Source organism: Monocercomonoides exilis (assembly GCF_001643675.1).
Source record: "Monocercomonoides exilis strain PA203 chromosome Unknown scaffold19-1596985, whole genome shotgun sequence".
Classification (NCBI taxonomy): domain Eukaryota; phylum Preaxostyla; order Oxymonadida; family Polymastigidae; genus Monocercomonoides; species Monocercomonoides exilis.
In genome coordinates this window covers 970357-988096 of record NW_027150564.1, presented here as the reverse complement: position 1 = coordinate 988096, position 17740 = coordinate 970357, and the positions used below count along the sequence as shown (strand labels likewise).

At 33.3% G+C, this 17740-nt stretch overlaps 6 protein-coding genes across 6 annotated transcripts; 3 read left to right on the top strand and 3 right to left on the bottom strand.

The window, feature by feature from the left end:
• Positions 1 to 101: 101 nt before the first annotated feature.
• MONOS_952 (uncharacterized protein) lies at positions 102 to 1414 on the bottom strand (the record flags this gene model as incomplete). The annotated part of the gene is made up of 3 exons (XM_067880028.1): positions 102 to 427; positions 683 to 1137; positions 1248 to 1414. The coding sequence occupies 3 exons, from the start codon at positions 1412 to 1414 to the stop codon at positions 102 to 104; spliced, it is 948 nt and encodes a 315-aa protein (XP_067728545.1).
• A 37-nt stretch (positions 1415 to 1451) lies between these two features.
• Positions 1452 to 1912, top strand: MONOS_17502 (uncharacterized protein; the record flags this gene model as incomplete). The annotated part of the gene is made up of 2 exons (XM_067870429.1): positions 1452 to 1604; positions 1853 to 1912. 2 exons carry the CDS (start codon positions 1452 to 1454, stop codon positions 1910 to 1912), a joined length of 213 nt encoding a protein of 70 aa, XP_067728544.1.
• A 3400-nt stretch (positions 1913 to 5312) lies between these two features.
• On the bottom strand, positions 5313 to 6383 carry MONOS_12586 (uncharacterized protein; the record flags this gene model as incomplete). The annotated part of the gene is made up of 2 exons (XM_067865218.1): positions 5313 to 5831; positions 6267 to 6383. 2 exons carry the CDS (start codon positions 6381 to 6383, stop codon positions 5313 to 5315), a joined length of 636 nt encoding a protein of 211 aa, XP_067728543.1.
• Positions 6384 to 8153: 1770 nt separating this feature from the next.
• MONOS_12587 (uncharacterized protein) lies at positions 8154 to 8438 on the bottom strand (the record flags this gene model as incomplete). The annotated part of the gene is made up of 1 exon (XM_067865219.1): positions 8154 to 8438. One exon carries the CDS (start codon positions 8436 to 8438, stop codon positions 8154 to 8156), a length of 285 nt encoding a protein of 94 aa, XP_067728542.1.
• Positions 8439 to 13510: 5072 nt separating this feature from the next.
• On the top strand, positions 13511 to 14300 carry MONOS_12588 (uncharacterized protein; the record flags this gene model as incomplete). The annotated part of the gene is made up of 5 exons (XM_067865220.1): positions 13511 to 13571; positions 13634 to 13867; positions 13923 to 14021; positions 14096 to 14112; positions 14262 to 14300. The coding sequence occupies 5 exons, from the start codon at positions 13511 to 13513 to the stop codon at positions 14298 to 14300; spliced, it is 450 nt and encodes a 149-aa protein (XP_067728541.1).
• A 1050-nt stretch (positions 14301 to 15350) lies between these two features.
• On the top strand, positions 15351 to 17738 carry MONOS_18616 (uncharacterized protein). The gene is made up of 2 exons (XM_067871651.1): positions 15351 to 16970; positions 17054 to 17738. Exons 1-2 carry the CDS (start codon positions 15364 to 15366, stop codon positions 17139 to 17141), a joined length of 1695 nt encoding a protein of 564 aa, XP_067728540.1. The 5' UTR covers positions 15351 to 15363; the 3' UTR covers positions 17142 to 17738.
• Positions 17739 to 17740: the final 2 nt, after the last annotated feature.

Sequence of the window (17740 nt, the reverse complement as noted above, 5' to 3'; positions counted from 1 at the left end):
ATCTTTCCCCTCTCATTTGCCGAACTCACAAATGCTCTTAACAGTCACAGCGATTCAGAAATAATCAAAAAGAGCACAGAAATGAAGACGATGAAAATAAGTTAACATAATCGCGAAGATGACGAAGACGAAGAAGAAGAAGGAGAAGAAGGAGAAGAAGGAGAAGAAGGGGAAGGAGAAGAAGAAGAAGAAGATGATGATGATGATGATGATGATGATGATGAAATATTCTGATGCGTTGAAGGTGAAATGTGAGATGAAGAGGGGGAGAATGAAGAAAAAGAACTAAGTTGATTTCCAGAAGAAGAAGAAGAGAAGGATGAGGAAGAAGAAGGTGAAGATGAAGTTGATAAGAGAGGAGCAATAGAAATTGTGCGTTTGTGTGAATGATTTGAAGCATAAGTGTTGGATAAAGAAGATGTTGTGTCTTGATGAGAAGAGGAAAGAAGCAGAGAATGAGGAAGAGAAGAAGACAAAACGTAATTTGGTTGATAGATTGGATTATTTTATGCTGAAGAAGGAGAAGTCGAAGATGAAGGCAAAAATGAAACGCGAAACGAGAAAGAAGAAGAAGAAGAAGGAAACATATTGGATGAAGTTGGAGAAGAAGCAGCAAACGAAGAAGAAGATGGAGAATAAAAAGAAGAAGCAGGAAAAGCAAATCCTGAAGCGTTTTTCAAACCAGATGATCCAAAAAACGGCAGCATTGATTTTGAGACTTGATCATTCAGAGAAAGTCTTCTCAATTTGTCTGCATCACACAACGAGCAGACATCTCCTCCGAAGCAGTTCAACGAAGAGTCCTCTCCATCGCTGAATGAGTCTTCCTCATATTCATCTGCATATTCATCGGAATCTCTGTTTTTGCTCCTCTTGCCGTTGTCGCTTCCGCCTTTCTCTTCGTTGCTTTCGTTGTAGAAATTGCTGTTTGCTGAAGAAGAATCTTCACTCAAATATCTTCGCTCTGTTTTCTTCTTGTTGTTCTTTTGATTTTTTTGGTTTGTCTTCCTTTTGTCTCTCTTTTCTTTCAAAGAAGCTCCTTCGCCTTTTGAGCCATTTTCTTTCTTTCTCCTCTCTTTCTCTTCTTCTTCGCCTCTTCTCTCTGCTGTCTGGTTAAGAATCGGGTGGGTCTGCGGTCTATGTCGAAGAGAGGGGACATGTTCTTGTGCACAGAAGGAGAAAGGAGCATGTTTGTGGCATTGGGCAGGGTGCAGAGGAGAGTGAAGGAGGGGAGACAGGAATAGAACTTGAATGAGGAGGAGGAGGAGGAGGAGGAGGAGGAGGAGGAGGAGGAAGAGAAGGAAGAAGAGGAAGAAGAGGAAGAAGAGGAAGAAGAGGAGGAAGAAGAGGAAGAGGAAGAGGAGTTTGACGAACGAAGAACTAAACAAGGAGCAGATGAATGTCTAATCAGCATCTTTCCCAAAGCAGGTGGCTAAGTCTTTGATTTTGGTATGACTGGAATGGAAGAAAAGGAAGAAGAAGGAGAGGAAGAAGAAGAAGGAAAGGAGGAAGAGGGAAAAGATGAAGAAGGAAAAGAAGAGAAAGAAGGAGCAGAAATAGAAGAGAGAGGAGGAGAAAGAGTAGGAGAAGCCAAAGAAGGAGATGTTTGCTGATTGGAAGAGCGAGAAATGAAAGGAGGAGAAGAGGCAGGTTTGATGATTGGACGAGATTTGCTGGTGGAGCTGTTAAGAGAAGAAGAAGAAGAGGAAGAAGACGAAGAAGACGAAGAAGACGAAGAAGAAAAAGAAGAAGAAAGCTGATCCACCTGTTGCAGTTGGCGGCAGATATGACAAAGTCGCTTTGTTGCCATCGCCCGCAACAACTGTAGCAAAACAGCCCAACCCTATATTAGCAGCCGAACAGAGCCTCAAAACATACTGAACTTTGCCTGCAGAAGTCGAAATACCGTTGATGGAGATGGGCAGAAGATAATTCCCAACTCAAATTGTTGAATGCTGCCCATGACAACAAAACGCCAAGCTTTCCACTCGCCCTTGTAGCAGCTCGGTGAAGGTTAAAGAACGGTAACAGCTGCAGGATGCTTCACTTATCTTGCCATTCTTGCAGGAACACAGGCCGAGACTGATGCTTTTGTCACAAATTATTCTTTTTCATTTAAGCACGAATTTTTGGAAAGTCTTGCTTCTCTGCGCATTTTCCACAAAACGCACATGCATCTTTCCAACGGCAGCAACAGCTGTTTTACTCCCATTGATGTCCCTGATCTCCATTCGGATTGTTTTGCAATATTTCCATTCCTTTTATGTGATTAATATCCTTCCCTCGATATTGCCAGCCACTTTCCTTTCCAAAAAACTGTTCCACTGCATTATGCCCCCAAATGCTATATAATTTTGTGCAGATTTTATCCTTCACAGAATTCCATCCATAAATCTTCATTTTATAATATAACAATTGAATTTGTTTTCACCTCTTGAACCAAATAAAAATTTATAAAAATCGTATATCTTCCGTAACTTCATTTATTTCCCAATGCCTATATAATAATCTGCTCCATTTGCGTCGTATTGCTCTACAAAGCGGAGATTGGCCATTTCAACAATAACTCATATTTCTGCGCTTTGGAAAAGATACAGAAGGAAATATCTTCGCAATCAATAGAACAATATAAAATACATACATTATGTCTTTTTGTGTTATTGATGAAATTGTTGTATTCCCCTTGGCCATCCAATTACCAAAAATTATGATTTAGAATTCCAAAAATATTGCATCTCCACCATTGTCTGTTGACACACAGGAAATAATATTTCTAGTTCTACAGATAATGCTCATTCACGGTAGTCTCATTCTGTGAATGGAATAATCCTTTCTTTCAAATCTGATGATCACAGAATCCATTACAAAAAAGACTCAAACCAACAAATCAATTTTCATAAATGTTTATCATTCTTGAAATATGCTCATGGTTGCAAGGTTATCAATTTGAAATTTCATTTACGTTATTATTATTATGAATAAACTGATTATTTTCAAAAAAAAAAAATGCACTTATTCATCAAATTTTTGATTCAAAAAATAAAAAGGCTGAAATCAAGAAGGAATAAAAATAAATGACAAATTGTATCATTATAAATTTCAATTTAGTGAAAAAATCAATTTTTCAAAAATACCATAATTTTATTCCTTTTTTCGAATTTGATCTTTTTTATGATATCAAAAAAGATCACCCATATATGTTATTTGAAAAATATGAAAAGAAAAAAAAAGGCTTTGGAGTTTTTTCTTTAAATGAAAAAAGATAAATAGAAAAGACAAAAAAAGACTTATTTTTTAAATTGAAAAAAGAAATTAATATAAAAATGTCTTATTCAACATTCTGCAAAAAAACAAGAAATTTTAAAAAATCAAAGAAAAGGACAAATTTGTGTGAGATTTGTGAGAGAGGGAATTTTTAGGAGAAGAAAAAGAAAGAAATAGAAAGAAAAGGACTTAAATTGGGCCAAACTGAAGATGATGAATTGAATTTAATAATTCATCATCGAAAAATGGACCAACATCAAAGAAATTATTTTTATGAGAAGAAAGAAAATTTAAAAAAAAATGAAGTTTTTATTTTAATGGATTTTAAAGAGAATTGGTGTTCATCAATTTTTTATAATGAAACTGGAAAATCATTTTTAAACAAGAAACAAATTTCACATTTGTGTTTTGTTGTTTTTTATGTTGATAATTTCGGAAATCTGAAAAAACGTTGTTTTAATTTTTTATCTGAAATTTTATCTTATGATTATCGTTTTGTTTGTGAATGTTTGAAACAACTTTTGCAATTTGATATTTTTTTTTAATGTTAATTCTTTTAACTTTTCTTGCGACAATGGTCCGCATTTTTGTAATTCTTATGTTTAAAATTTAATATTTTTTGATAATTCTTTTTTATTTAAAAATAAACATTGCTCACTTTCATTTTTTACTGAACATCACGGTAAAAATGAATGTGATAGTGAGTTTGGTTTTTTAACAAATTTAATAAATAATAAACTTGGCAATAGAGTTTTAAATAATATTTTTGATTTAATTGATTTTTTTTGTTATAATTGTAATTCTTATTTATTTAACACAAATTCTGAAAATTCATCTTTTTTCATTTCTGATTCTTTTAATAGTAACTTTAATTATTCTTCTAATATTTTTTCTTCTTCTTCTCAAAATCAGGTTAAAAACAAGAATGAAACGAAGCATTATTTTTTACGGTGTGAATTTGTATTTTATTATATTATATTATATTTATCTATTTATCTATTTATTTATTTAGTCACAAAGAATTAAAAGAAACAAACTGGAATGAAATGAAAATAAAAGAGATGAAAAATTATTTGTTTTTTAAAAAATATTCAGGGAAACTTCTCGTTTCGCCAATCAGCTGCGAAAATAGCTCAGGTATGTTTGAAATGGAATATAAAATTTTGAAAAAATAAGAAACAAAAAAAGAAAAGTTTATGAAAAAAATGATAATAAAAAAAAAATAAAATTTTTATTTTAGAAAAAGGAAAATTCGGAAAAGGTGTGAAGAAAGTAATTGAAAATAGAATGAAATTTTTAAATTTTCATAAAAAAAAAAGAAGTTTTGAATTTTAGTATTATTGTTTTAATAATTCAAATAATTCTTTGGATTCAAATAGCTTGACAAGTGAAACAGGAATGTCACATGTGTGTAATTTAAATTCTGAAAATACATTTTCTGATTCATTTTCTGATAATTATTCTTTTAACGATTCTATTGATAATTCTTTTTCAAATTAAAATATTTTTTTTGCAAAATGTTCACTGCATAATTTGTAAAAAAATGGAATGAAGGGTTTTTTTTTCTTTTTTTTTTTGACTATTGTAAGTGATTGATAATAATTTTTGTAATAAACAAACTATTAAATTATTTAGTATTTAATTTCAATTTTATTCATTATTTTTTATTTATTTATTTTTTTAATTTAACTAACTACACCGAAAATAATTCTATTTCGAAAAATAGTAATTCATATTCGGAAAAAAATAATTCAATTTCGAAATTAATAATTCAAAATCGAAAGAAAATAATTCAAATTCGAAAATCATTTGTTTTCAAATTTTTAAAAACTGTTTTTTTCTTAATGATGTTGATTTTTAATAATGAAATTATATTGAATTCATAAATAAACAATAATTAATGATCACAAAAATATTTTGATCGAAATATTTTAAGTTATCATTGTTTTCAAAGCAAATCAATCAAGTGAAGAAAAGAAAACAACAAAAAGAAAAACTTCACTCATTCATTAAAAAATACAAAAAATTAAAATTAAAAAAGCAATTTGTTAGTCAACATCCATATCGTTGTTTTTTTCATTTTCATGAATTGTTTCCTGTGACGAATTTGAATCAGGAACCTCAATCACAGACGAAGGAAATTCGGGGTCTTTTTGAGAAGAGAAATGTGCATTACCATGTTCAAAGCTGTGATGAACGTGACAAGGAGATACAGCAGAAGAAGCAGAAGCAGATGCTGATGAACAAGGAACAATTTGGTTATCTTCTATTTCGTCAGTAATATCCTCAATTCGTATTTCGCCAGAATCCAGTCTTTGAAAGAAGAATAGTTCACTCAAATCCTTTCCCTGTTGCGCCAAAGGAAGGTAGTGGCATTTAACCAAATTTAAACATCTGGAGACTTCCTTTCTTGGAATTGTTTCCAGTGATTTGCTTAAATGCGTAATCAGTTGTTCACTTGTACGAACGGTTGTTGGAATTGTCAAGCGTGATTTCCATATGCCAAATACATATTCAATAGGATTCAACTCACACCTATTTGGAGCAGTGTAAAGAACTTCGTAATTCTTTGAAGATATTAAATCAGTCACTTCTTTTGTTTTGTGTTATCCAACATTATCCATCACGAAAACGAATGATTCTTTTTCAAATATTTGAAGCTTTTCCATTAATGATAACAAGAACACCTGAAAACTTTGATCGTTAACAGTTCAATCAACAAATGTTTCATGCGTTATCCCGAAGAATTCACATATCGATGTAATTGCAGTTTCCGTTTCAACTTTCGTATTCTCACGATACTGAATTCATCTTTGGCCTACTCGTGAATGCCCTTTTGTTTGCAGTTCAAGCTTTTGAAATCCTGTGTCATCTTTGCAAATTATCATCCTTCCGTCTTCCTGGCTTTGTAAAAATCTTTTAACGTATTCTTTACTAAATTGCATAGTATTTTCATCTACCCTTTTATTTTCATATTTTCTTTATCTTTTAACTGAGAACACCTGACATTCATGCTCTTCCATTTTTTTAGATTTTATATGCTTTGTAACTGCTGAAGCCGAAGGCGGTGATGAAGAAACATCTGCAACAGAGCTTGCCAATTCTTTTGCTGTAACCATTGGTTTTTGTAGAATTATTTCTGTCATTTTTTTGGATGCCTCTTTTGTAATCTTCTCGTAAACCTATTTTACTCGCTGTTTAGGAGGCTCATCTTCGTGCACTGTCTTTGAAACTGTTGAAATGCTCACATTGTATTTTTCTGTTAATTCTGCGAGAGTCTTTCCATCCTTCTTGTCCGCTTTTAGCAAATTCCTTATGTTATTAGGTAGCTGATTGTACTTTTTTTTCTCTTTTGCATTGACAATTGGAACCACAGCTTTTTTCGGGTGTCCTCGCGGCATAAGTGTAGAATAATACCTCCTTCAATTTAAAGATATTTTGAACAATAATAGCATGGAAATAAATAGCATAAAAAAACAACACTTTTGGGTGGAGCAGTTCTTTGAAATATCTTCAAATTTTTATAAGAAAATAATTTTTGATCAATCCCATAATTAAATATTTGAATCTGATTTTAAAGTTTTTTGTGCGAACGCGGAAGAATTGAAGGTTGATTGATGTATTAAACAATGCACCGCTTATAGTTACACAAATTATGTTTGACTTTGCTATATTTTTTTCTCTTTTTTCATGTTATTCTTTTTATTTGTAACTTTCCAAACTTTATCAATGACATTTAATTTATTTTCATCGAACTGTTCATTGAGCATTTATTTGTGATTGAAAATATAGAAAACTCCAAACAATTATAATTGGGACATTATTTTCGAAATCATTAATCTGTATTGAAATTTTTCGGATATTAAAAGTTGGAGAAAATTCGAGATAATATGATAAAATTCTAAGTTATTATATAAAAAAATGACATTTTTCCCAATAATTTTGAAAAAGGAATACTTTCAAAAATTTTTTCAAAAAAACAATTGATCAAAGAATAAATAATTTTATAAAATAAAAAGCAAATGCTTTTTTGCATTTTTTCAAGCAAAGAATAAATAGTTCGAAGAGGAGTTATGTCCAATTGTATCAGCTATTAATGATCTTTATTAAAAACCAATTTTTGAAGCATATTAAGTTATCGTATATGAGTTCAAGAGTAATTGTTAAAAAACATTCTTTTGGAGTTTCAATTTCTTACAAACAATTTTAACATAAACACGTGATGAAAAAACATATTTCATTTCTTTCTTTTTCTGTGATTATCCAATCAATGTTATTTATTGAGTTATATGTGAAAATAACAATAATTCTTGTTCGAAGACAAATAGTTGACAGAAATTAAAATTTGTTATTAAAGTGATAACATTTTAAGAATTTTTTCACAAAATCTTTTTATTTTAAAAAGAAGAATTAAACGATTATTGAAAAATGAACATAACTTTTATCATTATATTTTTCATATAATCTGATTCTTGGCATTTTGTTTGCTCAAAGTTCGAAAATATAGCGAATAACAATAAATGAACAATTATTTTCTTGAAATTGCATTTGTTGTGTTAAGTCAAGCCTCGCCCTCATCAACACCTCCTTGTGTGTGAGCCATCTCAACCTCATCCCTCTCACTGGTTGTCCACTCCTCACTGCCCAACACCACTCAGCTGCCACCATCTTCTCTTCTGCTTGCCATATTCATCCAGCAACAAACAATCAACTTTTCCTCTCTGCCCATTCCTCCCTCTCCCTCACAAACTTCTCCCTCACCACCCACCAACCAGCCATCTTCTCCTTCCCCCTCTTCTCCACCCCAAACAATCTCATCCCACATGCCCACTCCCCAATCCCTGCCTCCTTCTCCATCTCCCGCTCCTCTTTCTCCTCTTTCGTCTCCCTCATACAGCCTTTCCTTTTTTCTCCTTCTTCCCTTTCTTCCCCATCCCCTTCTCCATCTCCTTCCCTTTCCCCTTCTCCTTCATCTTCCTCATTCTCATCCTCATCATCTTCTTCCCCTTCCCCTTCTCCTTCCCTTTCTCATTCGATTTCCTCTTCCTCTTCCCCTTCCCCTCTCCATGTCTATCACCAATCCCATCCCCACCTCCAAATCCACCTCCATCTCCATCTCTCAAACACCCTCTTCTCCAACATCTCCTCTCCCCAATCTCATTCATCTCTTCCATTCCTTCCCTCACATTCACTCAACCCATTCACCTCAATCACCTCTTCCTCTTCTCTCTCTTCCACCAACACCAACACCAAAACAATCCCTTCCTTCTCTCTTCATTCATCCCTCTCCATCCATTCAACCATCTTTATCCACACTCACAACCCCATCGATGGAACCATTCTCCCAAATCTCAACAGCCCATTCACTTCTCTCTCTGCCTTCAATGTTTCTTTTCTCCACCAAGCACGATCTTCTCCAAATGATCTTGTAAAATATTACGGATCCGAAACCCAAAGAGCGAAACCTGGTAGATTGTCCTTTACTGAATTGAACAGCTATCTCTTTGAGTGGTGCGAATGGAACGATTCGTATAGCGGAAATGGATCTGCAGGTGGTGCACTCTTTGTTGTCTGTACAAATGCAAATCTCACGATTATTTCTTGCTCATTCGATAATTGTTCAAATACAAATCATGGTGGAGCGTTATATTGCGATTATTTGTTAAAAGTTGATATCGCAAAATCCAATTTCACAAGCTGTTCAGCTGCTCATGCAGGAGCTGCTTATTTGTATTGCAATCAACCTAATTCTGTTTGGATATTCTCAGAAGATAAGGTTGAAAATTGTTCAATAGCAGATTGGTGTGGAACGGGGTGGTATTTCAAGCTCGAAAACATGCCGTCAAATACACAATTCCTGTTTTCGAAATGCAAGTGCATTTCAAACTCAGGTGGCGATTCTGCCGGTTCTTTAACATTTTGAAATCCCCCAGGAATCAACTCAACTCAGTTTTTGGTTGATGATTTCCAATTTACAAACAATAAATTGACTGCTTCTTCGACATATGGAGGAGCTGCAATTTGCTTCCTTCCACCATATTCTTGGATGAATGGAGTAAATTTCATCACATTCTGTTTTTTCGATGGCAACACTGCGACTAATGGAAGGGGGAACGATGTGTTCTTCAGTGGAAGCAGCATCACACAATCTCCATTTGAGAATTGCGGTTCAACAACTCTAACGCAAAGAGTCTGGAATAACAATACAACTGATAACACTGTGTACAATGGCTGGCTCCCCCTCATTGCTCAGAACAAAATCGTTGCCAGCAATGGAACTAATTCTGATGCCTGTGGCAGACACCAACAGACCCCATGTGCTACCATCGAGTATGCCCTCAACGGCTTCATTTGCCTCCTCCAAGATGCCTCTCTCACCCTCCTCACCTCAACATTTGTTCCTCTTCAAACATTTACCTTCAGAGCATCTGATACAAAAATCACTGAAAACGATATCCTCTTTCTAATTTCATATTATTTCCTCAATTATTTCTTATCCTAATTTTTTTAAATTTTCCATATCATCGAAAAATCTTTGCACCTTCATTGCATTTTCAACAAGAGCATATATCATCACTTATCTTTCATAGAGCCCAAAATCAGCACAGGTTATATTATTTCTTCGTCATTTTCCATTTAATTTAACTTTTTCATCAAATGAAAAAAAAGCTCGTTGCTAAAGCAATCATCCGTTTTCATTTCTTCAATCATATCAGAAAGTTCTTCAAAAACATTTATTTCTTTAACTTTTCGATTTCAATATGCATTTATCCGATTTGCTCCAAAAAATCATATGATTTCTCTTCAAATAAGCCTTTTTCCTCAAAAGCGCTTTCCCTTATCGTTTCATCTTTTCAATTCACAGTGGTTTTGAAGCAGTGAAGCATGTCGAAGACTATTTTTGAACCAATCCATTCAAAACAAAAATCATTTCAACGTTCATTTTTTTTTCAAAGCCTCTTTCAACTTCAAAATGAATAATCCGATTTGATCTCCGTTTTCTGTTGCATGCCTTCTGATCAGCTTTACTTGATTAAACAAAGAATTCTTTTTGAAGACTATTTTTTTTGGTGTATCTTTTGAAACAGAATGTGTTAAAACTTCGGATCCACTCCTATTAAAGAAAAATTTGATTTTCTGATCAATAATGTTAAAATAGAATGAGAAGAAATTTTCAGTGTTCCATTATCTAATAGAAAAAGCTAAAACAAATGAAGTGATTTCGTAGATGACGAGATAAAAGCATTGAGAAAGAACAGTTTTGCTTTATAGGTTTATTTCTTTTTGTTCTTTTTAATTAAAAAATGGTTAAAATTCCAAAGAAGTGAAAGATAGAGGTGAACAGGCTCTTTTGTCGAGAGATTTATATATCTTTGTTGTTTGTTTCATAGATACTCTCAAAAAAATTCTTCCGCATATCAAATCAGTCAGACTTCCATTCATTGGAGTTTAATTCGAGAAATATTTTAGCATACTGAGATTATCAAAAATGAAACAATGCCAACTGCAAATATCACAATTCTGCATTATTAACGGGTTGAAAGTGTTGATCAGCATGAAGCTGTAATTGTGCTTCAGAATTTGGACTTGAAAGAACAAGTGTTGAAGGTGAACAGATCTGCGTTGTGTTGTCTGATTCATCATCTGCTTCAGAGTTGGCTTATGGAGATTTCTGCTGAAATGAATTAAGCTCTGACATATTTTTCTTTTCAGCAATTATCTGAATGAGCAACTTTGTTTGAACCAATCTTCTTATCTGCCTCTGATGGCAAGTTATTCAAGCTTTTTTCTTTTTTTTTCTTCTGCCAAAGAGATGGAAGCAGCGCAGAACAATCCAATTCTTTATTTCTGAAAAAGAAGAAATATCTGCAAAAGTTTTCGAATCCAACAAAGATGAAACGATTGGAAAAGTGATCACATAAAACTCATAAATTTAACAAATTTTAAACGAATCTGACTTCTTCTCAGAAACAATCGAGATAAATGTCGCGAAGGCCTTTCCCATTCGGTTTCAGATGGTTTCTTCTGCGATTGATAAACAATGGAAGTTTTGCAATTGCAGCTCATTGTGTTCTGCTTCGCTTTGCAAAATGAACCTTCAAACAACTCCAGATCATTGACAACAACAGTCAAGAGGCCCCATCAGCACCTTGCTCTTCTTGCTCTATCTGAATATGCATCTGTCTGCTTCTGATGTTGCTGAAAAGGCTCTTCCTCTTCTTTTTCTCCTTCTTTCATATTATCTTCAATGTCGTCCCAATCACATTTTCATCTTTTCTTCTTCATTTTCTTTCATCTTCATTTTTTTTCTTTGGCAAAACACACTCTTCTCATTCAACACCTTCAAAAACGCCTTGTCAATCTGAGCCAAACGCAGAATATTTTAATATCGGCTGAATGTCATCTCCTCCATAATTCTTCATATTGCAAATGTCTGACACTATCTCTGAAATCTCAATCTGCTTTTGCAAACACTTGATGAACCTTTTCTTCATCTTCCTTTCTCTCTTGCTGTTGGCACTCTCCATCCCCAAGAACGATTGTGAGTACGTCATCCAAACGAACGAAGATTGCCTCAGTTGAATAAGCTCCTGACAGAATCTCAGCAAATGAAAGTCAATAAGTGGGTTGAGCGGGCATTGGATGGAATCAACGTCTCTTCGATTCCCATCTGCTCAATTGTGATGTTCCCATCGGAAAGCTGGCAGCGCTGGATGTTCAGCAGCGAGCGTTTTGCAGAGGACATCCAGCGAGATTGGAGGGCATTCACAGACTGAATGGCAACAGACAGGAAGGGGTAGAAGGAAGGGAAGGAGCGAGAATGGAGAGAAGGGATGAGATAGAGGAGCTCGCTGTTGAGGGGAAGGTTGAAAGAAATGGTGAAAATGGAAGGGAAAAGAGATATTGAAAAGGGAAGAAGAAATGAAAGAGACAGGTTTATTTTCTGAGGAAAAGAAATTTCTTTCATGACTCTCTTATTTTGCGTTTTTCATTTTTTTCGCTATTGAATTCTGTTCATCAAAAGACGTTGTTCAAGAAAGAGCGCTGCTTGCAGTTTATTGCACAGTTGATTTATGTGCTTGATGATCTCAAACCAACTTATGAAAACAGAAATTCCAAGATTGAAAATGTTGACTCTTGGTTCTTTAATAACGTTTAACAAAAAAACGTTAAAATTTGAATGAATGAAAATTTATTTATGTAAAGATGAAGGAGTGGAAGCCGGGCATCTGCTGCAGAAAGTTAGCGGCTTCAATGGAGAAGTTACAGATGGAGATAGAAAACGAAGAAAAGAAGAAGGAGAAAGAAAAGAGGAAGAGATGATAAAGCAATTGTTGATAATGATGAATAAACATCAATTTCTGTGAAAAACGAAGAATGTTTTGTTATTGAAGAAGACTGTATAAAAAATAAAAAGGAATCTCTTCAACTGAACTGACTGAAATGAATGCTTCATCAAAATCTTTTTTCTGTTTGTTTGCATTCCCTGATAATATTTAAGAATTTGTGCATAATCAACTGAAATTGGAGTCGAATGACTAAATGTTCAGTAAAATGACGAAGATAAAGAGGAAGAATGAGATGAAAACAAAAGTGTATCGTCTATAAAAAAATAGGAAATAGCTATTTCAGTAACCTTATGGAATTCTTTAATTCTTTTCAGTTCATACTTTGTGAAAGCTTAGCAGTCTGAATGAAGTGCTTCCTTTTATTTATTTTTTGTCACTCTCATTGCAAACCAAAACTTATTCTTTTTTCATAACATCGAATGAATGTTATCATTCTCTTTCTTCGGATTGTTTGCTTTTGCGATTATTTGGGCTTTCATTAATATCATTTGCTTTGGAAAACATGTGATTAATAAGTCTGCAAATTGTTTTCTTCTAATTATTTTGAAATAAGATGAATCGATCAGTGAATTGAAAAAAATATTATCATTGACTCTATAAAACACAAAAAGTTAACTAAAAAATATATGTGAAATTCAAGTTCTCCACAAAATGAGATTGAATAATTGCAACACTTCTATGCAATCTGAAATGAATTTCATTGAACGAAATATAAATAATACAACAATTCCCTTTAATTGGACCTCTCGTTTGCTGAGACATTTTTTTCTGAACTCCGAATGGAAAAAAAGAAATTTTCATTGCTTTCTCCATCAAGAAAAAGCGAGAAGTGTAATGCTGTTTGGGAATATTTGAATGACATATCAGGGGAAGATTTAGTTAACTGCTTGACTTACATGTTTGCTCACACAAACAAAGGAAAGAAATTGTTTTCCGAGTTGCAAAATATATTCAACGGTATTTTTTTTTTGTTGAAAGAAATATATTCATTTTTTATTATTATTCACTGTTACATAAAGAAAAGGATAAATACGTTATTATGCGTCTTGCATCGGCATACAATACAGAAGACAACGCTCATACGAAAGTCACTATCCTCAAGACTGTGTGCCATGAATATTCATTTCATCAGCTGCAAGACTTTGGATTCCACTGCACGCAAGGAAATTACAATTATTCTAAGCAAAGCAGCTCTTCAACATCTTTGGAAATATCTCGAGCACAAAAACCAAAAATGCCTCCATCGAAAAGAAGTTTGTTTTTTTGTTTCATTTAATTATAAATTTCTTTTTTTGAAAATTTCATAAGAACTCAGCAACGAAGAAGAAAAAAGATTTTCTGAATTTATTTTTGCGAATTCGACTGAATCATCGGAGACATCACGAAGAATTTTAAGTACAAAACCCAGTTTGCAATATTATGAAATTTTGATTAAATGAATATTATAATTTTGAAAAAATGCATTCAAATTTTTCTCAAAGAGGAAATTATTGAAAATGTCAATGATTTTGCGATATTGAATGGAGAAGACAACATGGAAATAGACATTGATCCATTGGGAGATTATTTTCAAGAAAATAGTTATTTTGAAGAGAATAATATTATCTCTGGAACACACATCGATACACATCCAAATGATAACAATAGCTTATCAGATATACACGACATTTCAAGGACACATACTAATCTTCGAGGAGAACATAATCATATTTCTCAAAGTCATTGTCAAAGTTCACAAATAGAGAATTTCTATGAGAATGAGGAATATCAAGAAATTACGGAAAATAATGATCATAGCATATCAATGGACGTTGAAGAAGATATAATTAGTTACGATTCCTCTGACATAATGATGGATGTGCTTGACAAACATTCAGATCAGAATATGATTGTTGATCAGGAACTTGCTTCTCGGGATAATGAAAACGAAGATGAAGGAGTAATTTTTTTCAGCTTACCAAATTTTGGAAACAGTTGTTATATGGCTTCACAAATTCAAATATTTCGAGCAATTATTGTTCAATGTCCAGATTTACCACTTCGAAATGGAACGTTCACTTCTTATTTTTCAAATCTTTCATATCTCGTTTCTAAAGTAATAACTATCAAAACAAAGAATTCACAATTGAAACAAAGATGGTCACCATTATTTCTTCAACAATTTGAAAAAAGGCATAAACTCAGAGAAGGAACGCAACAAGAATTCTATGAAACTTTCTTGGATTTATTCAATGATTTATCGGTTATCCTTCCGAACTTTGCACATCAATTGAATACAAGATTGTCATTTCCAAGACAATGTTCAAAATGTCATTGCGTTATGAATGGCCCATGTGAGCCAACTCCAATAATTCGACTCGTTGGATCCAGTTGCACCGAAGCGTTTAATGCTTCATTCAAAATGGGGACCAGCAACCAGAACAACAGATATGCTTTCTGTGAGCGCTGTCAGTCAGAAACTTTTCAATATTCTCACATGAAAATGGAACAATTCCCGCAAATATTATCAATAACCATGGAACCAGAAATAAATGATAGATATAATTGTTTCAAAATTTCTGAATATTTATCATTTTTCAATGAAGGTGATTCTTTGCAAGTCTGTGAAAGCTGTGAAGGAAGTGTGTGTTAACACATTTTGATTGCACAACTATTCTATCAGGGAGATAACGAACATGGACATTTTTACTCAATGTGCCGAAGTGGAAAGTGTTCCAATATACCAACAGAAAATTCAAGTGTATGGTTCATGTGCAACGATGAAGCTGTTACGCCCGTTCACGATTACATAAAAGACGTGATGGAAACGCAAATAAATATGGGATCGAATCCAATTCTTTCTGTGTACAAAAAAGTTGACAGCAATGTTGAAGCAATTGTACCAGATATTTTATCGCCTAATTTGCTTGACTATCATTTTTCGAACGATTATTATCAGCCTATCACCTGTCACAACTCTCACTCATTTCATGATGATGTTGCTTTTCAAGTGAGCAATGAAGAGAGAGGGCAAAATAGAGTTCAATCACTTCATCCACATCATTCAATATCAAAAAACTTCACTTCACCAACAGATGTTTCATCCAGCGAATCATCTTTGATATCCCAACCACTTCATAATTCTCAAGTTTCATCAACGTCCTTCTCTTCATCATCACAATCAAAATCAAACAACACTTCAGAAGAAAATAGAGACAATTTTCCTAACATTTCATTTCATGATAAGCATGTTCATCATTCTCCAACAAATCGGAAAGACACAAATGCTCCAAAAAATGCTTCGTCCAATAATTTTGAAACAATTCATTCAAACAATCATTCGATAAACAACATTTCAAAACATGTTCCAAATGAATCAATCGATTCTTCAAAACTATCATTTTCGACAAGAAATCCAGTGAACAACACAGACATCAGAGAAATTGGAAAAACTCTTATTCCTTCACATGAACAAGAAAATCTTCAATGTTCAAAGCAACCTATCAGGATTATCAATGTTCCAAAATCAGAATTATATGAAAAGTTTGTTAAGGAAACAAAGATAAAAATGTCAAAAAGTCAATTCTACAAAAGGACCCTACGCTTAAAAAGAGCAACGAGAAGAACGGACGTCTGTGATTTGTGTGAGGTGTACTCTTCACTAAAGAATAAGGAGAAGCTTTTATTCCAACGTTCTGATCAACTGAACAACGAAGAGAAAGCAACAAAACAACTGATTGAAAAACACCGCATATTGGCCAATAATCAACAACAATTCTTTCGACACTTGAAAAATAATTTAACACAGGATGAGGCTCTTCTATTGTTTGATTACAAAGAAAACTGGTCCTTACCCATCAGAAAGAATCAAATAAGTCGAGATTTTTACAACAAAGTCGAAGTGTCTCAATTCTGTGTTATAGCGTACTTGAAAGATGAAAACGAAAACAAAGTGAAACACATTTTCAACTTTTTTTCTAACGTTTTGTCCCATAACTTCAAGTTCACAATAGAATGTCTGCAACAAGTCTTATTTAATCCGATTTTTGAAAAAAAGAAAGTATTTCGATTCATGTGTGATACAGGATCACATTTCAGAAACTCTCAACTGATGCACTTTCTTCTTTCGAACAATTCTTCGTTTGCAAAGGATAAAACAATATCTTTGTCATTCTTTTGCGAAAAGCACGGAAAGTGCGAGTGCGACGGAGAGTTCGGGCATCTTTCGCAATGCATTAATAACAAATTGGATAACAATACTGTAATTGGCAATATCGATGAACTTATAAAATTTTTTGAAATTTATTCCTGTCACACGGGTTCATGTGATGACAACCATATTTCCAATTGTTCCAAAACTCACCGTAACTTTCTGAAGTTTGCTTTTTATTTGTTTTCATTTTTAATTCACTTGCATTTTTATTTGAAACATCTTTTATATGTTTTTTGATTAATAACAGGCACAACCCATCCAACAAAATTCTATGGAAAAAAATGGTGGTCAGTTCTTTGAAGACATATTTATTTTATGAAAAGCGCGGAAATTAAATATTTCGATCGGTTTCATCTCCATTCAATTCAAAAGGAATATTTGCAACAGCATTTCGAGAAAAAAGAGAAAGAGATGAGCGCCCAAAAAAAACATCAAAGGAGTATTATCATAAATCAACTTCTTTGTCACCTGGAATAAACACGAAAAGAATGTACAAAGAGAGGGAAAAGCTTGATAAATTATAGTTCTTTAATCCAGCTAATAATATTTGAGTATTTTTGTTGTGTTTTTATGAAATTTTGTTTATTTTTTTGATGAGTTTTTTGAAATGTCCGCTGCTCAAGCTCAGATATAAATGTGTAAAGCATTTTTATCTGGGTACCCTTATATTTGCTTATATGCAAAAATGGGGCTAGGCTGATTCCGTCCTGGGATTGTGCTGTGACCGGTCCAGCACAATCCCTTGAAGGCTTTGGGTCCAGAATCAGCCTCCCAGGGTGGACTTTCTCTTAACTCATTGAAAAAACAAACAAAATTCCTCGTTTGCAGTTTATTATTCAATATTATTGTTTTCGTTTATGTATTTTTTCAATGTCGACATTGTTTTTATTTATCATTATCTGTGTTTATCAATAAATTTTCAATGAGAATTATT

Bases quoted from the DNA above. Each gene is read 5' to 3' on its own strand.
- MONOS_18616 (XM_067871651.1), top strand. From the start codon at position 15,364: ATGTGCAACGATGAAGCTGTTACGCCCGTTCACGATTACATAAAAGAC. The intron at 16,971-17,053 runs GTTTGCTTTTTA...GATTAATAACAG, and splicing joins ACTCACCGTAACTTTCTGAA to GCACAACCCATCCAACAAAA.